At 38.7% G+C, this 24,605-nt stretch overlaps 1 protein-coding gene across 2 annotated transcripts in view; it reads right to left on the reverse strand.

Annotated features, from left to right (window-relative positions):
• Positions 1-16,859, reverse strand: part of NUP58 (nucleoporin 58) — a 39,114-nt gene extending 22,255 nt beyond the window's left edge. The window contains exons 1-6 of one of the 2 annotated variants that reach the window (XM_036917385.2): positions 16,540-16,858; positions 11,864-12,003; positions 10,790-10,825; positions 8,372-8,521; positions 7,650-7,787; positions 5,294-5,404 (exon numbers count right to left, since the gene is read on the reverse strand). In XM_036917385.2, the coding sequence (XP_036773280.2) occupies positions 5,294-5,404; positions 7,650-7,787; positions 8,372-8,521; positions 10,790-10,825; positions 11,864-12,003; positions 16,540-16,646 (682 nt within the window). In that variant the 5' untranslated portion in view covers positions 16,647-16,858. Of the gene's footprint in view, positions 1-5,293; positions 5,405-7,649; positions 7,788-8,371; positions 8,522-10,789; positions 10,826-11,863; positions 12,004-16,539 lie in introns of both variants that reach the window. The other variant, XM_036917386.2, reaches the window with a different exon arrangement.
• Positions 16,860-24,605: the final 7,746 nt, after the last annotated feature.

A 24,605-nucleotide genomic window follows, 5' to 3' on the forward strand; every position in this document is an offset into this window, starting at 1 on the left:
TTGTTTTCTTTGGGTATATTCCTGGAAGTAGAATTATTGGGTCATATGGTATTTCTATTTTCAGTGTTTTGAGGAACCTCCATACTACTTTCCATAGTGGGTGTACCAATTTACATTTCCACTAACAGTGTCAGGAGGGTTCCCTGTTCTCCACATCCTCACCAACACTTGTTATTTCTTGTTCTTGACACTTTTTAAGGCCCTATCAGTACACTAAAATACATCAGATTCCCTGACCTTCTCTCAATATTTTACAAAAGCAGCAAATTTAAAAAACTGAGGCCTGCAGACATATCAAGAACTCCCTCACCTATCTGACAGTTATCATTAATAGTATACCCCAAAAAGAAAAGTAAAAATGCTCATTCAGCATTCAGCAAAATGCAGTGACTCTTCTGCTTTTCCAAAATTTTATTTCTTACTATAAAAATAAGACTTGCTTATTTAACAAAAAATGCAAAAAGAGAAACACACAAAACTTCACCCTGCCAGAGAACCTCCATGTACCCTTCCAGCTTTTTTCTGCACTTAACACACCCATTTTAAAAAGCAATCAGGACTACCATAAGTTGTATTTTAACGTATTTTCTCAGTGTATTGTGAATATTTTCCATTGTCACTTAAAATGACTTTAAATGATCACAGAGTACTGCTAATGTAGCTGTATCATAACCCCTACGCCCAACCTTTCTTAGCATATCAGCAGTCACATATATATGCTATTGCAGTGAATGTCTTTATTTACAAATATTTCTATACTACTTTATTTGTATTTCAAGAAGAATTCACAGGTCAAAGAGTATGCCAGGGAAGGCCTCTGACATACTGCCCATCCCTTAAACGATGTACTTTCCATCTACTATGAACAGGAGCACCTTTCATCAGATCCTCAACAATGAACATATTTTTAAAAAAACTCACTGCCAGTACATAGTTGAAAAAAAACGCCACTTCGTTATAATCTTAATTCATATTTCTGACAGTACTAAGTGAATTAAAAATTTATTTCAAACGTTAAATGGACAAGTGTATTACTCCTTTTGTTAACTGCTGATTCATGTTATATGTTTTTGAAGTTTTTTTCTTATGGACTTCTAAGAGCTATTTCAATATTAAATACTAATTCTGTGTCTCACGTATATCATATTTCATGTGTTTATGTCTAAAATTAGATCCTTATAATTTTATAAAATATACATATATATAAAATTGTGAGATATATCTTGATTTCAGATGTTAAAATATGAAAAATTAAGCATCTAGAAAGCAAGTATTGTGCTTTCAATTTGTCATTTACCTTTCACATTTGTACGTGGTATTTCTTTTGTTTACCTCTTTAATTCAGCTGTAGTTTATTTTCCCATATTTTACGTTGCATTGATTCTAAGAATTTTTTTCATATTTTAACATTTCTGAAATTGGCACCCACATTCTGTAGATGGCATCTTATATTTGATGAGACATAGTAAAATACAGTAGGGATCTAATTTTTTTTCCCAAATAGTTCAATTTTATGTTGACTATTACATGATTTTGCTATTTCTTCGACATTCCATTTTTATTATATTTTACAAAAACTTATATACACACATGTAAAACTTGGGCCTGTTTCTAGATTACCATGGACTCCTGCAATGATGCACTTAACTGCTTTTGGGTTCCCAAACCTGATTCTAATGTGTGCGTGTGTGGGAGGAGGGTCTTCCCACACACACACCACCAAGCAATTCTTGAACACCAGATGGGTGTCCAACTACTCAACTCAATTCTGACACTATCTGCCCAAAGACAGCACTAGATTGTCTAAGTTAAGGGCTCCACCCTACAATACTGCCCTCCACTCCTTATTCCAGACACTAGTTGCAAGTCCCAGGCTGTTACCTTTGTTCTGACTTAACTGGCTACAGATTGGAGGTTCCAACAACCTCCCCTTAAATCAATCAATTTGCTGTAACGGCTCACAGAACTCAAGTAAACACTTAACATTTGCCAGTTGAATAAAGGATACCGTAAAGGATGCAAGTTAATAGCCAGATAAAGAGATACACAGGGCACGGTCTCACATAAAGCAGCTTCTATCCTCATAGAGCTTGGTAGCACATGGAAGCATTCTAGCTCCCTAAGTGTAGAAGTTCTTTCTGACAGAGAAGCAAGATCTAAGAGAGTGACAGCTATAAGCTCTTCTCAAGAGCTTTTGTGAGTGCTTCATTGCATAGTCATAATTGACTAAATTATTGGCCATTGGCTGATTCAGCCTCCGGCCCCAGCCTTTGGGCAGGGGGTCCAGAAGTATCTCATTGACATGACAAGGCACCCATTCCACCTTTAAGACTCTATAGTGTTTTCAAGAACTGTAGATGAAGGCCAAATATACCTGCGAAATATGTATTTGGTCATGTGAATGACCAAATATGTATTTCTTGTAACTCACTATATTGTATTCTTAATTAGTCTACCTCACTTTGCCCTAGTAATATTCGTGGACTACTATAAAAGCCTAACTGTTCTCCCCATCTATTCGTGCCTGCCTGCACATTATTTCCCACATGGCTCTCAGAATGCTTTTCTTCAAACATAAGTCCTATCATGGCACATTATCCAGATTAAAATCATTAGTAGATCTCAACTGTCCTCAGTAAAATCACAAAACTCCCTGTGGCACACAAGGCCCTTCGTGATCTCTGGAATCCGATCTTTCTACTCTGCTGCTACACTGGCCTCCCAGAATTCTTCAAAGGGGCCAAGATCATTCTCATCTGTAGGTCTTGCTCCATGCTGCCCCCTCCTCAAAGAATGCTGTTTCCCACCACTCTTCATCTGATCAAATCCCACTGATACGGCAGGGCCAGGCTAACTGACACAGCCACTGGGAAAAAAAACGAGAAATCCTTTAGATTAAAAAAAGAATCCCCTGACACATATAATGGGATTAAAGGGGAATGGGATGTGACACATGTGGTCACATGCATTTATTTTACGCATTTCTTTTGTTCACCTCTAGCTAAGGCACAATAGGAGAGTAGGACCATGGAGGGGTGGGGGGTTAAGAGAAAAAGAGAGGGGAGATCAACTCCTTACATTTTTCTTACTCCTCTGCCTCAATCTGCTCTTTCATGTGGAGACTAAAAGCAATTACAGTGAAGAGAGAAGCAGTCTCAGGCTTAAAGTAGTCAGAGGGTACTAGGCACCACCAACTGAGTAAAAAAATAAGCTGCTCAGAGGTGAGGCTTAGAACCTCCCCCCTCATGTTCTGAGAGAAATCTTCTGCATACATGGATGTTTATTGCCCTCGTCTAGCTCGGATTAACACATAGTCTACAGGCACACACCTGATCATCTACATTTGCTCTCTTACAACACTAAACTCTGTTTTCTACCTTTATCTCGTATCTACCTACCACTTCAGCATTTTATTAAAAATAATAATAATAGAGAAATGTGGTATCCACATATAAATCAAGTTTAAAAATCAAATGAATATTCATATTTGAACTGACTGTGTATGGTTCATAATGCATGAGCAAAACCGAAAGCTTCTGTGATGACTGCCCTTGCACTGCTCACCATGTAACTTATTCACTATGTAAGAATTTGTACTCCATGTAAGAATTTGTTCATTATGCATCAGAAGATTGGAGACTGACGAAAATTAGGCTTGGGGTGGATTAATGATTGTGCATTGAGTATTGACCCCCCTATACAGAATTTTATTGTGGTTAACAACTATTTGATCAATAAATATGAGAGATGCCCTCACAAAAAATATATATATATATATATATATAAACACACTTCCAATTGTAAAATAAATAAGTAACCGGGATGTAATGTATAGCATAAGGAATATAGTCAAAATATTGTAACAACTTGGTATGGTGATAGCTGGTACCTAGAATTATCATGTATATAAATGTTGAAACACTGTGTTGTACACCTGAAACTAATGTAATGTAATACTGTTGTCAATTACCCTTCAATAAAAAAAAAAAAAAAAAAAAAATAAGCTGCTAAAACATCTCAGGTTATTTTTCTAATTATGGAGTTGTTACAAAGAAAACGAAGTAAAAACAAGAGATAGGACCCAATGTTGAAAAATTAGTCCATTTCCAAAGAGAAATGAACTCAAATGTTGTTAAGTTTAAAAGGATTTAACCACCTTTGAGGAGAGTAATTCACCTAAAATAGTAGCTCCTTACAAATAAAACCCCTAATTTTTAAAATTCTTGAAAAGATATAAGGAACCTGAATATTTTATATCTTCATCCATTATCTCATTCTAAGTTCTTCAGAGAGGTTCAATGCAATACGGATAGATATACTCTAGCGAAACATGTTTTCATCAGAAGCAGAAGGGATGTTGCAATACAAAAACAAAAACACTCACGAAACAAACAACAACAAAAACTTTTTAAAATGAATTTGGGCTGGCAAACTTTTAAAAACCATCTTCAATGTGGTCAGAGCATAGCAAGAAGGGCATTTTCATACTGGCTGGGGGTAAATAAATTGGTAAAACCTTTCTAGAAAGCATTTTCACAATATATACCAAAAAATCTCCAAACTATGCCTCTCTTTAAGCCAATGATACAATTTCTAGGTATTTGCCTTAAAGAAAGAACCAAAAAACAAAAATGTTTAATAAAAGCCAACGCCTAGACAGCATTTACTATGTGCCTGGCTCTGCTGAGGTTTTACAAATAGTAAACCCCAAACCAACCCCATGAAGTAGGTACTGTTATTTTCCCCCACATTACAGATGAAGAAACTAAAGCACAAAGAGGATCAACAACTGGAACTAGGTCACAGAGCTTGGAAACAGCCGAGCCTGGAGTTGAACCAGGCAATCAGCCGGAGCTGACAGTCTCAGACCACAGCACTCACTGTACGGCCTCGCTCTATAAAGACGCCCAATACAGTGATGGTTCCCAAAATGAAAGAACTAGGAACAAACACTAAACAGGACAATGGCTGACTAAGCAGCATTAAAATATTTTTAAAGAATTACTGACATTGACAAATTCTTACAATGTATTACATGAAAAAGAACAGGTTACAAAATAATAAATGTATCCTGATCCCAATTTTAAAATATGTATTAACACACAGACATATGCACATACAAATCTCTGTTTTCTACAAAAATATTTAACATACAACACAATCAAAATTTGTGAAATGTAACACAAATAAAAGTAAAAATTCAATTACTGAATATATAACAATATTCTAGACATAGGAAATTAAGTTCCCGCAAACGACACTTAGAACCTAAAATTACAATAGCGTTACTTACTCTTTTTATCTGATGAGCTACTAAAATCGATACCACCAAGGCCTTCATTGCCTGTAGCTGAAGCAGCTGCTGCAGTTCCCAAAGTCAAGCCTAAAGCATTCTGTCCAAGTCCTACAAACAAGCCAACCAGCATTAACAGAGCTCATGGCAGCCTTTGCAATGATTTCCCCTTACTGACCAAAGCACTCACATACTTTTAAATTGGATCCCAGATTCTCTTCATACTTGACTTAGGCAAATAATAAGAAACAAGTCTGGAGCATGCTTTAGACAAAGACTGATAGCTTGCTCGGATCCGAAGGTATATATAGTTCGGATGATATGATTTTCCTTTATTAAAAGGATAAGAATGTACCTGGTAGTTCATTATATGTGGACACTCGATTTTGTTTTTAAACATTCTCTGCAGAAGTATTTTTACTTGTATATTTTCAGGTGAATATATCTTGTATCCCCATCATGTTTTAGAATTACATACTTTTAAAATTACCTGGTATTGGACATGTTAATTAACTCAATGGGGGAAAAACCTCCTACAATGTCTACCAAATCATTATGTTGTACACATTAAATATCTTACAATTTTATCTGTCAATTATATCTGAATAGAGATGAGGGAAAATAAATAAATAAATAAATGCAAACTAGGGTGAGCTTTCAAGATATATCATAAAGCACATAGTTTTACTACCAATGAAATTTAAAGAACTGATAACTGGAAGTCTTACAGGTAAAACATGATCAGAATTTCATACTCCCAAATTCTTTTCATAAAACTTTAAAAGAAAGTATACTTTGTTTATTTAAATCCTATCTCACTGACAAAAGGAATTGAAGTGCCTAACACTATAGTTAATTGTAAGTCATTAATGTATACTTATGAGTCAAAGTGCAAAATTTCAAAGATCTTGCATGGGTAAGTCCATACACTCCCAGACTGGCACAACTGGGGTTCTTCACAGACAAGATGCTCCTTACTTTAAAAACAGAGGAAACAATAGGATGTACTGGATAAGAGTATAAGATAACTGCAAACTGGATTTAAATCCTGGCAATGTGTGAAAAATAGCTAAAAAAATATTAATTTCTAAAATATCAATACCTTTAACATAACCATATATTTAGGCACTGAATATTGTGTCAAGAGCCGAAGAAAAGTCAGAACAGACCTGAAAACTCAACAAAACCAACTCTCTACCTCCCCTTTCTATTATTTTTGTGTTTTGTTCTCACGGGAATCTTTGGGAAAGATGTTTAAATACTTATCCTGCAAAGATATATATGTCACAGTTATCTAGTGATTTGGTTATTAGAAGACATTTTGAATATAAACAAAGTTATACAGTAATGACAAAGGTAAGTATTTGAAAGAGCAATGAAATTTGAACACGGCAAATTCCTCTAAGTTATTTTGACCAACTTCTTTTCTCCCCTTCCACGGATTTGAAATTTCTCCACAAAATTTAGAATCTGAATAGAGGACATCAAAAAACTAGTTTTAATAAGAAACATTAAGTCAGATTCCTTCATCTCTCCCACATAACCAAGTAAAGCAGTAGACACAAATTATATGCTCAGTAAAATTTCTGAAATTAAAGTCACTATAAATCAGCCTAAGTATTATTGCAAATTTTGTGATTTCAACATATCAACTTTTCCTCATCTGTAATCTGTTAAAACAGAAATTCTTGATGTCACATTGCTATGTGAGTACTTCTTCAATTGCTTCAAATAAAAGGAAAGCTTTTCTCACACCCACAAATCCTCACTGTCTTCCCTATACTGTCATTAGCCATAGCCAATATTCAAAATATCTACAGAAGCCTGAACATGAGGCTTACTCCAAAATAAGCATGAAATGAGAAAGCAACCTGTGATACAAAAATATTAATTCGGTGTTCTTTGTCAGATGAGTTGGTACCTTAAGATTGTGCCTGACTACAATAAAGTGATTTATGTTATCAAATCTTGCCTGCAAAGCAGGCTAATACACTTTCCTGACATCTATACTGGAGAGTCATTCTTACAACAAAAGGGCTAAACGATGCTAAATGTTCCAAATCTAGTCAACTGCCATTTATTAAAAAGACAAGTTTCTGTAGAACAGGTTGATGACTCCGTAAGCAAATTCCTCTTTATTTCCTTATCTAGTCAGTCAATATTGAGAAGCAAGAAAATTTATTTCTAAAATGTGGCTAAGTGGCCAATTATGTATGAAAAATACTTTATAATTCAGTTTTCATACTAAAAGGAAGAACATACAGAGACAAATGATCTCCAATTTAGGCCAAAATAAAGTTCGGTACATTTAAACATAAATATTTACAACTTCTGTAAAGGAAATACCATCAATTACCTGATGCTGCTGTGTTTGTACTCTGGAAAAGGGAACCTCCCAAACCGGATAAGGCTCCCCCAAGAGAAAGGCCTGTGGATGCACTTGAACTTGTGGCTGTTGTTCCACCCAAATTATTTAGAGTAAATCCTGTGGAGGCTGTAAAAAATGAGATTGTAAGGCTTCAAAAGGAAACATCATTTCTAATGCCATAGAAAATACAAACACTTCCTAAAAAACTGATGTGTATGATAAAACTGGCTCTTGGGGAAAATCTCTTCATTAAAGATTACATATACTTGAGAATAAAGAGAAATAGTATCTTCAAAGCAAAAAAGCAGTGACAGAAGTAGGGTCTTTGGGTGACACTAGAATGGTATTGGGTAACTGATTCCAGACTGGGATAGTTTTTTCAACATAAGTCACCAATTCCATCTTCAAAACTAAATGAATCCTAAGCCCAGCAAGGTTTCATGCAAACTCTTTATCCTTCCTGACTGCCAAAGTGTTCCTTGAAAACAAAATAGATTTTAATAGTCTTACATTTTACTTCTGTCAGCACCCCCTCCTTCATTCTGTAGAGACCAACGTCCAAAATGGACTCTGCTGCTTTAATACCCAATGCTGAATGACTGAAATAAAAACTTTCCAAAAATGAACCTTTAAGGTAGATACCTATGTTTATGAACCAAAAAACAAACTGAGATTCAACCATAAAACGTGACTTTTTCCATTCACCTCACCTGCTGGAGTTGATGTCAGAGCAGACGAAAGAGTAATACCACTAGCTGAGGTAGAAGTAATGGGCAGAGAAAACGGGGTGGCGGATGCTGCAGGTTTACTGAATCCTAAACTGAAGCCTGTTGTAGATGCGGATGTAGTGGTTGGTGCTCCTGTTTAAAAAAAAAAAATCCTACTTTACTGCAACTGTATACGTACTACACCACTGTCAGTCTGGATCCCTACAAGTTTGTGGTCTTGCTTTTTATGGATAGAACAAGGATATATGTACAGTGAGTGGAAGTATGAGAGAGAAAAAAATGGCTGGGACCAAATCATGGTGAATACTGAAAAGACAGCCCTGTGAGTTAAGGATAGCAAAATAAATCCAACCAATGCGGTTAATGTTGAAATCTGATTTCAGTTCTATCCTTAGATTTATCTAAAATATGTATCCTTCTCTTCCTTTATGCTCAGCAATAAAAACGGGCACTCTTCCCTAAGACTATTTAAACAATCATTCCCGCTTCCTTTGTGCTTCTGTGTCTGTCAGCTCCCAGCTCTCGCCCTACTCCCCCCTTGCTACTCAGTCCAGCCCACGTGTGTACATCTCCCTCCTCTGCCTCTTCTTATATGATAGTCCTTATGGTTTTGTTCCTGCTCCCTTAATTCCTGAAATATCTCACCCACTTTCAGAATTTGAATAATAGGGATATGGGCCTAAATCTACCTCTCTGAGTATCCACGGACTAGCTCTGCCTGGATGTCCACTTGGAAACTCTACACGTCTCCCAACCATGATTGACTCAGCCGCTTAAGCCAGAAACCGCGATCGTCCCTGACACCCCTTCTAGCCCCTGCATTCTGTTAATCACAAATCCTGCCCATTCCACTTCAGAAATATCCCTGGATTACAAGCATTCTCAGTTCAGGCCGTCTCCCTCCCAAGAACTCTACAATTACCTCTTCATTTTTTTTCTCTGCTATCAGTCTCTTCCAACCTCTAATCTATTCTTGGAATTAACTCAGTTACTTTAAAGAGAGAGAGAAAACAAAAAAATAATACCCTCGTCATTCTCCCTGACTTAAGATTCCACTGGCCCTACACCGTCTCTAAAATACAGTCTAAAGGCTGAGCACACAACTGCCTTTTCTCCTTGGTCCCAATCTGCTCCTCAAATCTCCTCTACCATTCCCACACTTGAATCCTGAACAAAGTATTTTTCCTGTGCACATGGATCCTTTTACAACTGGGTCTTTACACTTTCCACTGGAATAATCTTTCTACCCCCAAAATAAACTCCTACTCTCTTCTTCGCCTGCCTTCCCTGCTGCCTTTCATATACCCAGTAGAGCAGTTCTGATTCCTTAAGTACATATTACTATACCTGCCTGCCACCTTTACAGTAGACTAAACGTCTTACTCAACCACTCAGCAGTTCCTGACATCGTCAGCACCATCCTCACCACCACCACTACCCCAACACCAACAGCTAATAGTGAATGTTCAAAGCATTATGTATGCGCAAGGCCACAGTTAGGAAGTAGTAGTTGGTCAAAAACATTAAATAAAGACCTACATTTTGGTTTCTCCTGAAAACACTGAGAGAAAAGCAGCCAGAAGTTGTGCTGCTGGGCTGCCCTTAGCACAACTGGAAGTTTCAGCCTGAGTAGAGTGCTTTCAAGCCATGCACGGTTCTATATTCTCAGAAAATAAGAGGATCCAACTGCTTGCCCTGGTAGCCAAGCCTGTCCAAAACTTTGGTGGTAAACAGATGTGCTGTGTTTTCTATTGATAATAGGTAAGAAGCATCCAAGTAAAGAAGGTTTACCAATCTTTAATTAATTTCTATTTTAATTAAATTATTTCATTTTAACTGACATTCCTCAATGTCTCTTTCTTCATCTCCTTTCATACTGTTTACCGCCATCCAGATTTAAGGCAGGTTGTAACCCCAATTATACTCACATTCCCTTTGGCATATCACCATAGAGAACTATGATGTTATTCAGCTGGAAGGGATCCAAATGCACTTTAGTCCAATGCCCTCATTTTATAGATAACTAAAAGCTGCCCAATATTACATAACTATTTAAGGCCTCGCAATGATTTAGAGGCACAACTAGAGTTTAATCCCAAGGCTCCAGTCTATAAATTGGTGCTTTTTCCATTGAAAGGACTCAGATGACTGAAAAATGCATGTGAAATGAATTTCCACAGAAAAACCATTTATGTATATAATTTTTTTTCTGAATTCAAAAGGAACTATAGTCTTTGACTTTTTAAAAATACTCAAGTTACTGAAAGGTTCTTTTATAAATATCTGTGATCTATATTTAGTTCCTTACACGCTTTCTTCTACACCCCAGCTCTGTGAGATTATTAGGAAGGAGAAGAGGAGAAAACCACAGATCTGGGATCTTGCCTCAAAAATTCTTACCCAGAGTGAATCCTGTAGTTATAGTTGTTGCTATTCCTGGGGACAAAAAGAGAAATACAATGTAATCATCAATGGATGATGGCAATCTTTTGGTTTGTCATAAGGGCAAGACTTAGAACCACCCTCAGGGGGTGATAACACTGCTAGTTACTTCCCACCATAACCACTAATGACTCCAAACATTCTTCCTACAGCACTGGTTTTTATATTACAAGCTATACATAATTTGATTAATTAGGGAATAAGATTTATAAAATGCAAACAACTACTGCTTCCACCAGTATTAGGCAGAGAGGAAAAAAAGCTGCTCCAAGCAAACCACTGGCACACGGAACTGTCTCAAGAAGCTCACTGCTGGTCTGATTCATTCCTACATTTCTTTCACTTTTATGTGTGATTGTGAGAAGTGGTGCGATCAAAGCTAGAAGGTCAACGCAAAAGATGGTAACAGAGGCCAAAAGGCTCTAAGGTAGAGAATAAAGGGTAAATAAGGAAGCAAACTTTTAGAATGGTTGCTCTAGTGAAACATATTTTTAGCTTGTTGTTACAAAATATCTTTAAATATAAAAGAACACTTTTTATTATTGAAATGTCTACCAGAAACATCTATCTATTCCTCTTTCCCCAGTGAAACCACTGTTTCAATAATATAAAATTTTTAAACATCTTAGGGGATATAAATTATGTTACAGCAAAATAGTATCCTGATTATCCCATGTATGCTATATTATTTAACATCCAAATCAGTAAACTTAACAATCCTCACTAAGGTGAAACAATGCATTATATAATCTAATATATAAATTTTTAATTACCTTAATTCATTATATTTTAAGAGATATATCTTCTTTAATTCTTTAAATGTGTGTGTGGTGTTTTTCCTTACACTAAAGTAGATCATAGCTAATGACTGGGCCTATTTTGGCCCTTAATTCCATATCCTTTTCTTTCTTTTCATCTTAATATTTACCATTTCCAGTGACGATCCTTAGAAAGCTAGGAGATACAGGACAGAAGCAAAAAAGAATAAATCTCCCAAGCGTACCCTCTGGAAATGTGGCGACCCCCCCTTACCTGTGTTTGCTCCTCCTAGAGTGAACCCAGTGGCAGGCTTGGATCCAAAGAGCCCAGTTCCAAAACCACCGGAAGCAGCAGCTGTAGTGGCTGGAGTTGCAGAGCTTCCAAGAGTTCCAAAACTGAGCCCCACAGGATTGCTTGTTTATACAAAAAACAAAATAAAATCTACTAGAACCAATATTTACTTAAGAAAAATTAAAATGAACTCTTCAAGGTTAATTATTCCCTTTCCTTTCACATATCTAATACATCTCCACAGTATACAAAAAGAACTAACATTTACCTTTAACCAGCCAAGTTAAAATATTTTTCTGTTCTCTTTAAAAATAAATTCACATATAAAATTTGTCTTAACAAATATACTGCTTGTCTTCAAGAAAACCATAATCTATAGTAATCTGGGTTTCAGATTCCAATAAATCATAAACATGGTCACACATATTCTACTCTCATCAGTTTTGGTTTGAAAGCTAGCATATTTTAAAATGGCCAAAGGGAAATCCTACGAAAGTGGATCATTTTCCTTTACAACTACTCACGTACAGTTCACACTTCTAAATTCATTTGTTCTTCCTCAAAGAAAAGTAAAACATACCTAGAAATAGAAAAGTTAGCCTAAGTTGTCTTTGCCACCTCTCTATTGTTGTATTACCACATTCATGGGGTTCGGGAGGGAGGGTGCTGTTAGGTATCTTGCCACCGAAAGAGCAGTAAGAACTTGGGGTGGGAAGTGGGGAGACAGACAGGACTGAACATATCTTGGCAAAGCAAAATTACTCTGAAGACTACATGTTCATTAGCAGAAGTTCTCTTCAGAGTTTTTGAAAGCTTAAAAAGAGCAGCTGATAATTATAAGTGACATGAAAATAGTTTACAACCAAGACCCAGAGGCTCAAATTTGCTCTCTATAGGTGGGACAAGTTATGAAAATAAACAAAAAACCTTGAGACTTTGACACTCCAAAAATTGCACAGGAGAGTTAAGACAGATTACAGCATGTATAACATAATGGGAAACCCCATTCATCTCTGTCTCTGTATTAAGACTTCTCTTTCTGCTATTCCATACAGACACAATCAACACAAGAGAACCCAATGTCAAGTTTAGAAAGCTTAAAAGCTGGGGGTGAAGGGGTGCTCAACTTAAGGAGAAGGCTGGGTTTCAGTACCAGCTTCCCAATGTGCTGGTACTTGTGTGACATTACTTCTTAATCTTTTTCAGCCTGTATTTCCTCATCTGCAAGATGGGAGTGAATAGTACCCACTTAACATGGATTTTTTTGGTAAAGACAAGAGATTATGCAGGGCAAATTAACTTCACTCAACAAATGTTATTACTGTTATCATCAGGAACAGTTATAAGTTAAACGGAACACATTATGTACCAGGTATTACATCAGCTAATCACTGTGAAGGGAATGGAGAGGAGCTTATTAAGGCGACAGAACTTGATCCATCATCAACACTGAGGAGGAAAAAAGAAAAGGGTGTACCCTAACTGTGCCTTAGTTTACAGCTGACTTTAAAAACGATCCCTCTGAGAATGAACATGTGCACCCCTGGGTGTGTGAAATACTGAGGGTTGGCAGAACAGGTCTGCAAGGTCTCACTGACAAAGCTCAGATCTTTGAAACAATCAATTTAGAAGGTATTATAGGAAACATTATTAGCAAAATTTGAAGACATTAAATCAAGAAAATGGTTATTATACTTCTGTTCTTCTCCCAAGAATCAGTGATCCCCTTTGTTTTTACTGCTATTCCATACACACACAAAAGATGTGCAAAGTGTGTATTTTTAGACAAATAAAATATTTAAAAATTTCTTGATAACTTAATTAAACTGAAGACACAATGAAATGTTCCATAACTAAGTCGAAAACATCACCAAAGAAATACATCAAAGTGAGATCTTATTCTACAAGAGCAACAAAAGAGAAATTTCTCTGTGACAGAGAAATCTTACTTTAAAAAAAGCAAAATCTACCCCAGACCTGACCAATTATTGCCTCAACCCAGTATTAACTGCCCTAAAATGACTCCACAGGATGTGTTACAGAAAAGTCAAGTTGACTCCAGCAGGTCAGGAATGTTATTTTAATTTCCCCAGCTTGCCTTAACGTGGACTTAGGAGCTAACATAAAAGCTAACATTTACCTAGCATTTACTGAATGCCAAATGAGGCTAAATACTTTACATGCTTCATCTGATTCAACAACTCTTACATATATTAAATATATTATTATACCCTTTTTCCAGATGTGGGAACTTAATCGTGTTAAGTAACTTTCCCCAAATCATCTACTGAAACACCTGACACCTGGGAGTGGTCAGATCTCCAAACCCGTACTCCCAACAGACAGACATTAGACTGTCTCTCCTTTTATTAAAACTTACTAATCCCAGGATTTCTAAAGCATGTGCAAATTTTCCTAGTTTATTGCTAACAATCTGTCTACTCAATCATTTAACAAGGATTTATTAGAGCCCATACGCCAGGCACTGTCATAGGGACTGAGGATGGAGTGGTAGCCTGCCCTCAGGAAGTTTTCAGTCAGTGAGAGAAGAGATTAATCAGTTTATATATATATACACACACACACACACATATATATATATAGACACACAGCCCCACTGGGTCTACTGGAAAAACAGTATGCAAAGGTTTCCACTGTCATGGAGCTTCCATTCCACTGCTGGGATCAGACAATGACCTGATTACAACTGTACTTAGAGCTATGGCAGGGGTCTAATGAGAATGGAAACCTCTCCTAGACTAACAGGTCACAAAAGTCCTCTCTGAGGAAGTAAACATTTGAGTTCCAAAAGTAGGCATTAGCTTGGCACGTGGGGTAGGAAGGAGGTGGTAGGGGAATTCTAAGATGAAGGAACTGCCCTAAAATGGGAAGGGGTTTGGCCAAGCCCACCTTAACAACTGAGAAAAAAAGCCCAAATAACTGGAGCAGTGTCTTTCAAAACTGAGATTAGGACCCATTGGAGAGCATAAAAGCAATTTAGTGGACCACACCAGCATTAAAAAAGAAAAGAAATATAAGAATTAATTCTTAAGGGCATCACATGAAGTAAGGATAAGTATCTTTCTTTCAAACTTTGTTTTCAGTTACTCATTTGTGTGCCTCTGTTTGGTGGTATTGATGGTAAGGGGATAATTTTTTTACAATGAGCCTGGATCACTGAACTGGAGCAAATGGAAATGAGATGAACTCAGGATGAGTCTGAAGAGGTTCCAGGTTATTTGGGTCTTGCAGATCACGGTGAAGTTTATTTTTACTTCATTCAAATGATAGTGGAAAATCACTGAAGGGAGGCAATGGGAATTTTTTAACAAATCACTCTGGCCATGATGTGGTAAAAAAGAGTGACATAAAAGTGGATTTTTGAGACAGCAGATGGGGGCAGTTTTCATGTAACACTAGAAAGGTCACTTGAAAACGTGGCAGAAATGGGAAGTATTTTCATAAGAATGTAAGCTTTCATGTTTATTGTTCCATGTAAAACAGAGCATACTACATAGAGTGTGTTCAATAAATATTTGTTCCATAAATGACAAGAGCTTGCAACAGAGTGGTGGCACTGGAAGTGAAGCAAATGAAAATTGCAGAATTAAATTTATCACACCTTGCTGATTAAGTGTGTAGAGTGAGAGAAAAGGAGGTATTAAGGAAAACACACAGATTTCTGACTTGACTGTGTAGTCCCTCCTCCCCTTTAATTTATTAAGACAATGCTGAAGATACTTTTGCCTTTTAAATCTACAATCACATTCTTCAAGCTTTAGGAGATATTCTCCAACTCATTCTATGCACAGTTCTTGATTAAATGCACTCCCCTACCTTTATCTTCAAAAGACTGAGTTCTAAAAAACCAAATCTCTCATCATTAAAATCTTTACTTTAATTGCCTCTTTCCAGATCGCCTCTATTTTTTGTCACCACTTCAAGTGGTGGTGTAGCAGGTTGCACAAAAATGACGAATTCTGCTACCTACATTTTTCGATTTAAGTAAAAGACTATGTGAATCATTACAATGCAACATTTTCACCTAGGATATATTAATTTGCACATACTGTTCAAAATCACCACCAATTAACGCTGTAAAAACAATTTAAAACAAAAATAACAAAAAATAAGGTCCCAAGAGGCACAAAGACTTGAAAGCACGTTCAAAATAATGACGAAATTAAAGCACTTGTAATACCCCAAACTGGGTGTCCTGGCATGGAACTCACGGGGAAACGTTTAATTGTCCTCCTTAAAATTTTCTGTTAGCTGCCTTTTACTAAAACCTCACATTAAGCTATAATTTCATTCATTCATGCAACATTCACTTCTGGACATTCATTTCTAAGACGCATAGCTAAGGCTCTGGAGTGAAATCCAAGGCCCTTTCACCCAGCCAGACCTCACCAGGCAAGAACAATGTTGGACCCAACGTGGATTCTGCGGACATCACAACCCAGACACAGTCCGCCCTCCTCCCACCAGGCGGCCAGCATGGCCCGGGCAGGACCACGGCGGGCACCGACGAGGCTGGCGCTGGATGTACTCTCCTCCAGCCCACCCGGAAGGCAGGCGGGGAGAGAGCCGGGCGCTGGGACCACGCCGCGGGGCGTCGCGGGGAGGACCCCGCCGGGAAGTCGAGGAAGTGCGGTTACCTAGTCGCTCCTGCCCCGAAGGAAAAACCGCCGCCTGTGCCGGTCCCGCTGGCCGCCACGGTGGTGGAGCCCAGCGTGCCGGTCCCGAAGGAGAAGCCCGTGGACATGGCTGCCCGGGGCTCAGCGCCGTCCAGCTGAAAGGGGTCTGGGACGTTTCGGTAGCTTCAGAGCCGCGGCGGGCAGGGTAGCATCCCGGCCGCCCAGCCGCGGCCTGGCAGGAACTGAAAGGCCAAGCGGCTGCGAAGACAAGGCCAAGGTGAGCGGAGCAACCACGCAAGAGCGCGCTCACCCTGCGCACGTAGCGCAGCGGGAGCGAGCCCGCCGCGCAGTGCCCCCTGGGAGGGGGTGGGGTCAGCGTGCAGCGCAAGGCTCCACGAAACAGGGTAGGCTGGCGCGCCCCGCGTAGTCTCTCAGGGGTGGGGCCTCCGGCGTGCCCACCAAGCCCACCTGTCTCTCTGTTTTATCTCTATCTTGCTGGCGTAATCCATTATTGCTTATACCCTTGCCTACTTCCAAAAAGGACCCGCAGAATCCCGGAGGTGGGAAAGCCCTATTGAGCATTCCAAGCCCCTCTTACGGAAAAGGAGGCTGTTTCAGTCTTTTCTTTGGCTGCCACCCCTTCCCGGAGAAAGAAAGCTTCCTGACAGTCTCGGAATCAGTCGAGAATGATCACGCCTACGTTGCACTACGTGACCACCACAACCTTAGCGCTCCGTGGCGTAGCGGAGCCCCTCGGGCGCAGTCGCTGCGAGCCCGGTGTCGCGGCCACCAGGGCGAGCGCCCTTCGTGGGTTGGGTGCCCGGGCCTGTTCATGGTTCTGAGCCAACTGGCCAAGCACCCTGGATGTTAAAGGCTGTAGCCTAGTCCTCAAATAGAGTCAACATATCCTGCTGCATGAGAGTTCGGGACAGGGGGCCCAGCTGCCTACCCTCTTTGCGTTGCTGCGACGCCCTGTGCTACCTAGTAGCGGACCTGCAAAAAGGAAGGGAGAGAAAAGTATAGAAACAAGTATAATGTAAGGCGAAATTGAAGGGTTCTATGGGGAATCCCTAAACATAAGAGAAATGTGGGCTGAAAAAGAGATCCTATCTGGCTTCCTGGCTGTGGTGCTTTTGAGATGCTGCCATCATAACGCCTATCTTTATTTCCCCACGAGGATTGTTTTATTGCCACCGCGAATGGTCTTCCTACCAGCGATTTCTTTCAATAAAATTCATCCCATAAGCAACCACCGGATTTGACCCTAAAACATAATTCTCTCCAGAACACTGCCTTGATCAAAGCCCCAGTTGCTCCTTAGTCTGGCACTCCTCCATACAACCAGTCTTTCTAACCTCACATCTCACAACTTAACTCAAGGCAGCATTTTCTTCGGGATTGAGCTTGGGCCTTTTCCACTTGGGCATTGCCACCTGCTATGGACTGTGTCCCTCCTAATTTACACGTTCAAGTCCTAACTTCCCAGTGTGACACTGTTTGGAGATGGGCCTTTGGGAGGCAATTAAGTTTAGATGAGGTCACCACAGTGGGACCCTAATGATGGGATTACTTCCCATGTAAGAAGAGCCACCAGAGAACTTGCTTGCTTTCTCCACCTCTGAGGACACAGCCAAAAGGCAGCATTTTTTAAGCCTGAAAGAGAACGGGTGGGCACCTTGATCTTGGACTTCTCAGTTTTCAGAACAGTGAGAAATAAATTTCTGTTGTTGAAGGCTCCATTCTATGGTATTTTGTTACAGCAGCCTTAGCAGACTAATACACCATCTCTGTTTTTGTATACTTAAAAAATTAAATGCATTCAAATATTATTGTCAACAACTTTATCTATAAAACAGGAAATCTAATTAAGGAGAACTTTATTGCAAAAGAAAAAAAGGGGGTCAGTTTGCAAACAAGAGAGGTGTAGTCTCCAGCTATGAACCAAAAGCACAAGAGAGAAGGTCATTTTTATTATAAAAGTTCTCACCCAAGTTCCCACTCAGGTGCATTGACGCAAATGAGGGATGCAAACTTGTTTGCTTTGGTTCTGGTTGGTTAATACAAGTAACTTCCCAGTTATGGTCTGTTTTTGCAGCATTGGTAAGAACACAACAGGAACTGATTGGCGAGGAAACAACAGGAACTGAGTGGGCTTTGGAGAGTGGATGAGAGTGTGGTTTTCCCAGAGCACACAATACCTGTGTGGTCTCCTGTCAATACCTGTAGGGGCCAGCCTATGGCCGAGGCTGAGTCCCACTATGGCTGAACACCGCCCTTCCACTCTGGCTGACCAACGCCCTAAGATGGCGCCCGCTTCCTGGGCACCACCCTTCCTGGTTTGGTGGCATTAGCATAAGGAAGTTGCTCCTATAGGCTTGCCCCATGCTTCTGCGCTCCTGCTCAGCTCGTGCAGAGGGCATGCTACCAATCAGCTTAAAGGTCACGCATGATCTTGATCACCATAGGCCAGCTTCCTTTATATAAGGCATAAGCAGGAAAGAAGCATTCTCACTCTCTCTCTGTCTCTCTCTCTCTCTCCTCTCATTCTTCCTCTCATTCTTTCTCTCACTTGCTCCCCTCGGCTGTTGCTTCTTCTCACTCACCTTCTCCCAGCCTTCCGAGCAACAATAAACAACTGAAGTGAACCAGGTCTGTGTACGTATCGCTGTCGTCACCGCCACAAGGGGCGAACGCGGTATACCTGACCAACTTCCTTTTGTGCTTGTTAGCCTGACAGAACCCATCTTGTTTTCTGGCATAGCTGGATTTGGGGGTAGGTGGAACTCACTTGGTTTTGTCTTATTTTCACACAATAGAGGTCACTATGGGAATGATAAAGTAAAAAAAGAAAAGGGACACATTTGAACTATAGTATAAAGAAAAAATTCATACATTTCCCTGTATGGCCCCGGAAGATGACTGGTTAGCCAGAGACAGGTAAGATTCCTCAAGGGAGGAACAACCTAAGACAGGCACAGTCGCAGGGGGGCCATCAGGTGAGAAATTGGGGATCAACAGAGGTGAGGCTTAGAACCTCACCCCCCCTGTTCTGAGAGAAATCTTCTGCATACGTGGATGTTTTATTGCCCTTGTCTAGCTTGGATTAACACATAGTCTACAGGCACACACCTGATCATCTACATTTGCTCTCTTACAACACTAAACTCTGTTTTCTACCTTTATCTTGTATCTACCACTTCAGCATTTTATTAAAAATAATAATAATAAAGAGAGAAATGTGGTATCCACATATAAATCAAGTATAAAAACTAAATGAGTATTCATCTTTGAACTGACTGTTTATAGTTCATAATGCATGAGCAAAACCAAAAGTTTCTGTGATGACTGCCCTTGTACTGTTCACTATGTAACTTATTCATTATGTAAGAATTTGTTTTCCATGTAAGAACTTGTTTGTTATGCCTCAGAATGGAGACTGACGAAAATTAGGCTTGGGGTGGATTAATGATTGTGCATTGAGCATTGACTCCCCTATACAAAATTTTATTGTCGTTAACAACCATTTGATCAATAAATATGAGAGATGCCCTCACAAAAAAAAAAAAAAAAGGACAGACTTCCAATGGTAAAATAAATAAGTAACTGGGATGTAATGTATAGCATAAGGAATATAGTCAAGATACTGTAACAGCTTGGTAGGGTGATAGCTGGAACCTAGAATTATGTATATAAATGTTTTATCACTGTGTTGTACACTTGAAACTAATGTAATGTAATACTGTGCGTCAACTACCCTTCAATAAAAAATAATTAAAAAAAAAAAAAGAAAAAATTCATAGCAAATGACCAGAAGGAGAAAAATACTGTGTGTTTTAGAGCTTTGATGAGCTAGAGAATGCTATTACCAGTGATGACTATAGGATGGTCAGTAAGAGGACTGGGGATTAAAATATAGGGTATTTTTGACTAGAGAAAAAAAAAGAGCCAGATGATTTTTATAGAATGATAGAAAGAAGCTCCCCACATCTGTTTTTACTTTCATTGTATTTTCTTTCCAAATTGTTTCAAGAATACCAGCATAAAATTAGTAAAAGAATGCTGGCACTTAAAAAGATATGTATGTTAATTAATGTGACATCTAAGATTATTTGGATGGAATATGCACACAAAAATGTAGTAGGGGCTATTATAAGATGTTCTTAACAGAGAAACTAGATGTAGGGTATAACAGAACTATCTTTGTAATAATTTTGTGAATCTAAAACAGTTCTAAAAATAAGTTGATAAAAGAAAATAGGGAAATCTGACTTAGAAGTTTGAGTTTTTTGAGAGCTACTCAAATTGACACTTTATAAAAATTTTAGGGTCACATTTTTCTCTTGTATCTGGCAGAGTAGTTTAAGTTATGCTGCAGTAACCCCAGAAAATCCCACAGAGAGGAGCACTGTAGAGACAGAAACTGGAATATTTATCGAACATATTATAATCTTCTAGATGCACATGCTTTTAGATGCACCAAGTATAAGATTGGACCTAAAAGCCCCTTTCTCATCTTACATGTCTTCTGTTTGTCCTATGAGCAAAAAGAAAAGACCTTATATCCTATGTTCTACAGAAATAAAACTCCAAAGAAAGCACTTAGTATAAGCCCAATTGTTTGGTTATTCATTTGAAAACTTGACAGTAAGATGGCAATAACATAAGCATCATGCCTGTTTAAGCCTGAAGCCTATCCAACCAGGCAAAATCATGGAGCACTGGAATTTGGTTTAACCTTCCTTACCTATTCTAAGTCATACGTCATACTCCAAAGGATGTTCCAGATATTCCTCTTTGACATCATGGGACCTGAACCTATGTATCAATTCTACGTGAATTACTGCTTTCCAAGGACGAAGCAAGTGATTCAGATTCTAAATTCTATGGCAAGCCATTTTGCTTCCCCCTTATTTTTTATATTGTGAGAATTCTGTTAAGAAACCCCATATTTTGCTGGTTTACTGTTTGTATGATAACATGTTTAAGGTTATACTCAAACTAAATTGTCAAAAAGGCAATAGCACTATAAAAAATTTCAAATTTGCTTTACCCAGTAAGAACCCAGTGTTCAATAAGGTGGTTACACAGAACAGAGCATCACCTGCTGCTGTATCAACCAGTGTCAGTGGCAGGTACAAAAGACCAGACACAGATACCAACTGGATAAATCAGAGGGTTATGATACATAGAAAAATGATTAGTAAATTTCTTTAAGACAGAATGAGGAGCAAGCTCCCAAACCCTCAAGTCTTGAGAGAGTGAGGGTCACACTGACTTTCTGGAAACGCAATAATCTGTCTCCTTCCAGCCCAGCATGAGACTGAGCTAACCTAGATTTGTGCACTTCACTGGGCCAGGTGCACCTCCTCTATTGCAGGGATGTAGAATACATAATATGATCACTTGAACACTGTATACAGTGCACTCAGCCAAGAACAAATGTTTCATTTTTCACTCATTCTCCCCAAATGAGCATAGCCTAATCCAAATAAATTTCTGAACTCAGTGCTGAAGAATTAGAATGAGGACCAGCAGGTATCCAGACATCTCTGGGGATTCTAGGATATGTTTTGCTTAACACACACATACACATTTAATTGAGCATTTATTGAGGCCAGCTACAACACTTAGGTATTTCTGTTTGTTATTTCATTTAGCCAACACAGATAACTTAATGGAAGAGATAATGGTGAGTACTAACATTTACATATAAGCAAACCAGAAGTTACAAAAATTAAATAATTTTACTAAAAACTCACACAGCTAGTAAGTGGCTGAAATGAGATTTGAATTCAGATAGCTTTGATTCCAGAAAGAATTCTGACCACAGACTTCAGCTTCTGTGCTAATATGCCTAAAAATAAAAGCTGAGAAGTGTAATCAGGTAAAATACTCTTGCTCTTTTAATGATTTATGCTTATTTAAGAAGCAAACCCATCTTTAAATGCAAGGTCAATTAGAAAATGATATTTTATTAAAGTCATCAGTAACTAGTCATGTCACTATTTTAAGTTGCTTTTGTAGGTACATATAAGAATAGGTATTCCCTAAAACTTGGGTAAGAAAGGAAATTATAAATATACACATCAAAAAAAAAGTAATCAAAGTACAGATATTTAAAAACTCTTTAAAAAGACAGCATGGCTTCTAGACCATGTCTTGATAGGAACTTAGTTGACTGAGTAGCATATCTAAAGAAAGAATAGGGCTCTCAGAAGGGGAGTTGTTCAGGAATGAAGCCCAGGTTAGGGATATTTATTGTATCTCTCTAATAACGAGCCTTTAAGACAGCCTGCAGAGGCTTCCCTGGCCCAGCATTACTATCTCGTCTTGCAGTTGGTACAGGCCAGTAGGGTTTACATATGCATCAGATCTTGGCTAGATAACAACAGCCTCTTATATCTTTTAGCCAACTTGCCTTTCCTTGAACTATGCTAAGCAAATTTCTCAGCTGTAAAGCATCCACATAGCTCTATGGGAAAAGAATAATGCTGACCCTCATTCCTGTCCGCTTTAAATTTGTTTCTCATGGTCAGTGATTAGGTTGGTATTGTGATATTCAGCAATCTAAGTAACCCTAAGAAACTGATCACCTCTTGGCTGGCTGGTCTTCCTTCAGGTTAGCTTGTAAGTCTCAGCGGATTCACCCATTGAAACTATAATTGTAGTAAGTGCCCTGTTTGCAGTGATGGGATCAGGACCCTAGAAAATTCTTAATCTGATTAATTGTATCAGATTCCAACTTTTAGGATAGGATTTAGGAACACTGGTGTACACCTTAAACTGGACCATATGCTCTATGAACATTAGTAGGAACAAAAACAAATCTCAATGAACAAAACTCTTCTTTCTAGTGTCTCTTTATTTCATTGAGTGAACCCACCGCATTGTAGTGACAGAGGAATTGGCACTCTTTGTTTCTTGCTGGCATCAGCACCAGGTGAAGAGGTAGACAGAGCCGCAGATAGCCTGCTTCATTGGAAACCTGTGTATGGTGCCCAGCTGGGGCTTCTATTCAAGCTTTGCTACAGCTGCTAAGAAGACATCTGAGCTCCTTGCACCAATGCATATGCACATACATGACCTTCAAACAGTGATGTGAGGGATCTCCAACAAATGTGCCAAGTCCCCACCCCATCATTCTGTAGTGAGGCTCTGTGCATTCTGGGGATTGGATTTGTTGTTTCCTTCTAGTTCTGGGTTTATGCAGGGAGAGTGGACCTTTCACCATTGGACTTCTCACCCCAGGGGTGGGCCCTAGACTTTGCCTTCTGAACTTTGTGTCCTGTGAATGCATCAAAACAGATACTAAATTCACCTGGTTTGGAAATGACCCTCCTGCAGCAATTTCAGTCTCCTGATTACCTTTCTGTACACTTTCTCTTCTATTTTGATTTGTTAAGTCCTCATTTCTTGTCAGTTAGTTGGTGCTTTACATAATTTGATTTTCCAATTTACCCACCACTTTAGTTTTTTAAAAAGCAGAGCCACTTCCTAGCCTATCATAGTACCACAAACGGAACTTTTATTTGAATTTTGAAAAACAAATCGATATAGAATAAAAGGGAATATAGACTCTAGAGTCAGACTGGCTTCCGTTCATGGATCTAGGCTTTATCTGCTTGGCGATCCTGGGAAAATCACTTAGCTCCATTGTGTTCCACTTTCCTCATCTTTAAATTGAGGAAGGTAATAGTCTTTTCCTCCTAACACAGGTAAAACATTTAGTACACTTTCTGCCACTTGATAATCACCTAATAAGTGTTAGTTAATATCATTATTGCTGCTTCATATAAGAGAGAAATGACTAGAGAGGAAAAGGAGGAGATAACCTGGTATGTGAGTATAACCTGTATGGAATGAGAAATGGGGAAAATGACGAAAACTGGGGGAAATAATATAAAAGGAGGTTTTATTGAGGAAGTCTTGGTGCATGTAATGCAGTATAATTCACCCTTTTCTGCTTTCTCAAAAGATCTTCAGTAAAGATCATTTTCAATGGATTTTTTTGGACCAGGATTTGTGTTTCATGTGGATGTGATAACTGTAACAAGACTGGTTTTTGGTAGCTAAATTTTATTCTTATC

Source organism: Manis pentadactyla, chromosome 2 (genome assembly GCF_030020395.1).
Source record: "Manis pentadactyla isolate mManPen7 chromosome 2, mManPen7.hap1, whole genome shotgun sequence".
In the NCBI taxonomy this organism is placed as follows: Eukaryota; Metazoa; Chordata; class Mammalia; order Pholidota; family Manidae; genus Manis; species Manis pentadactyla.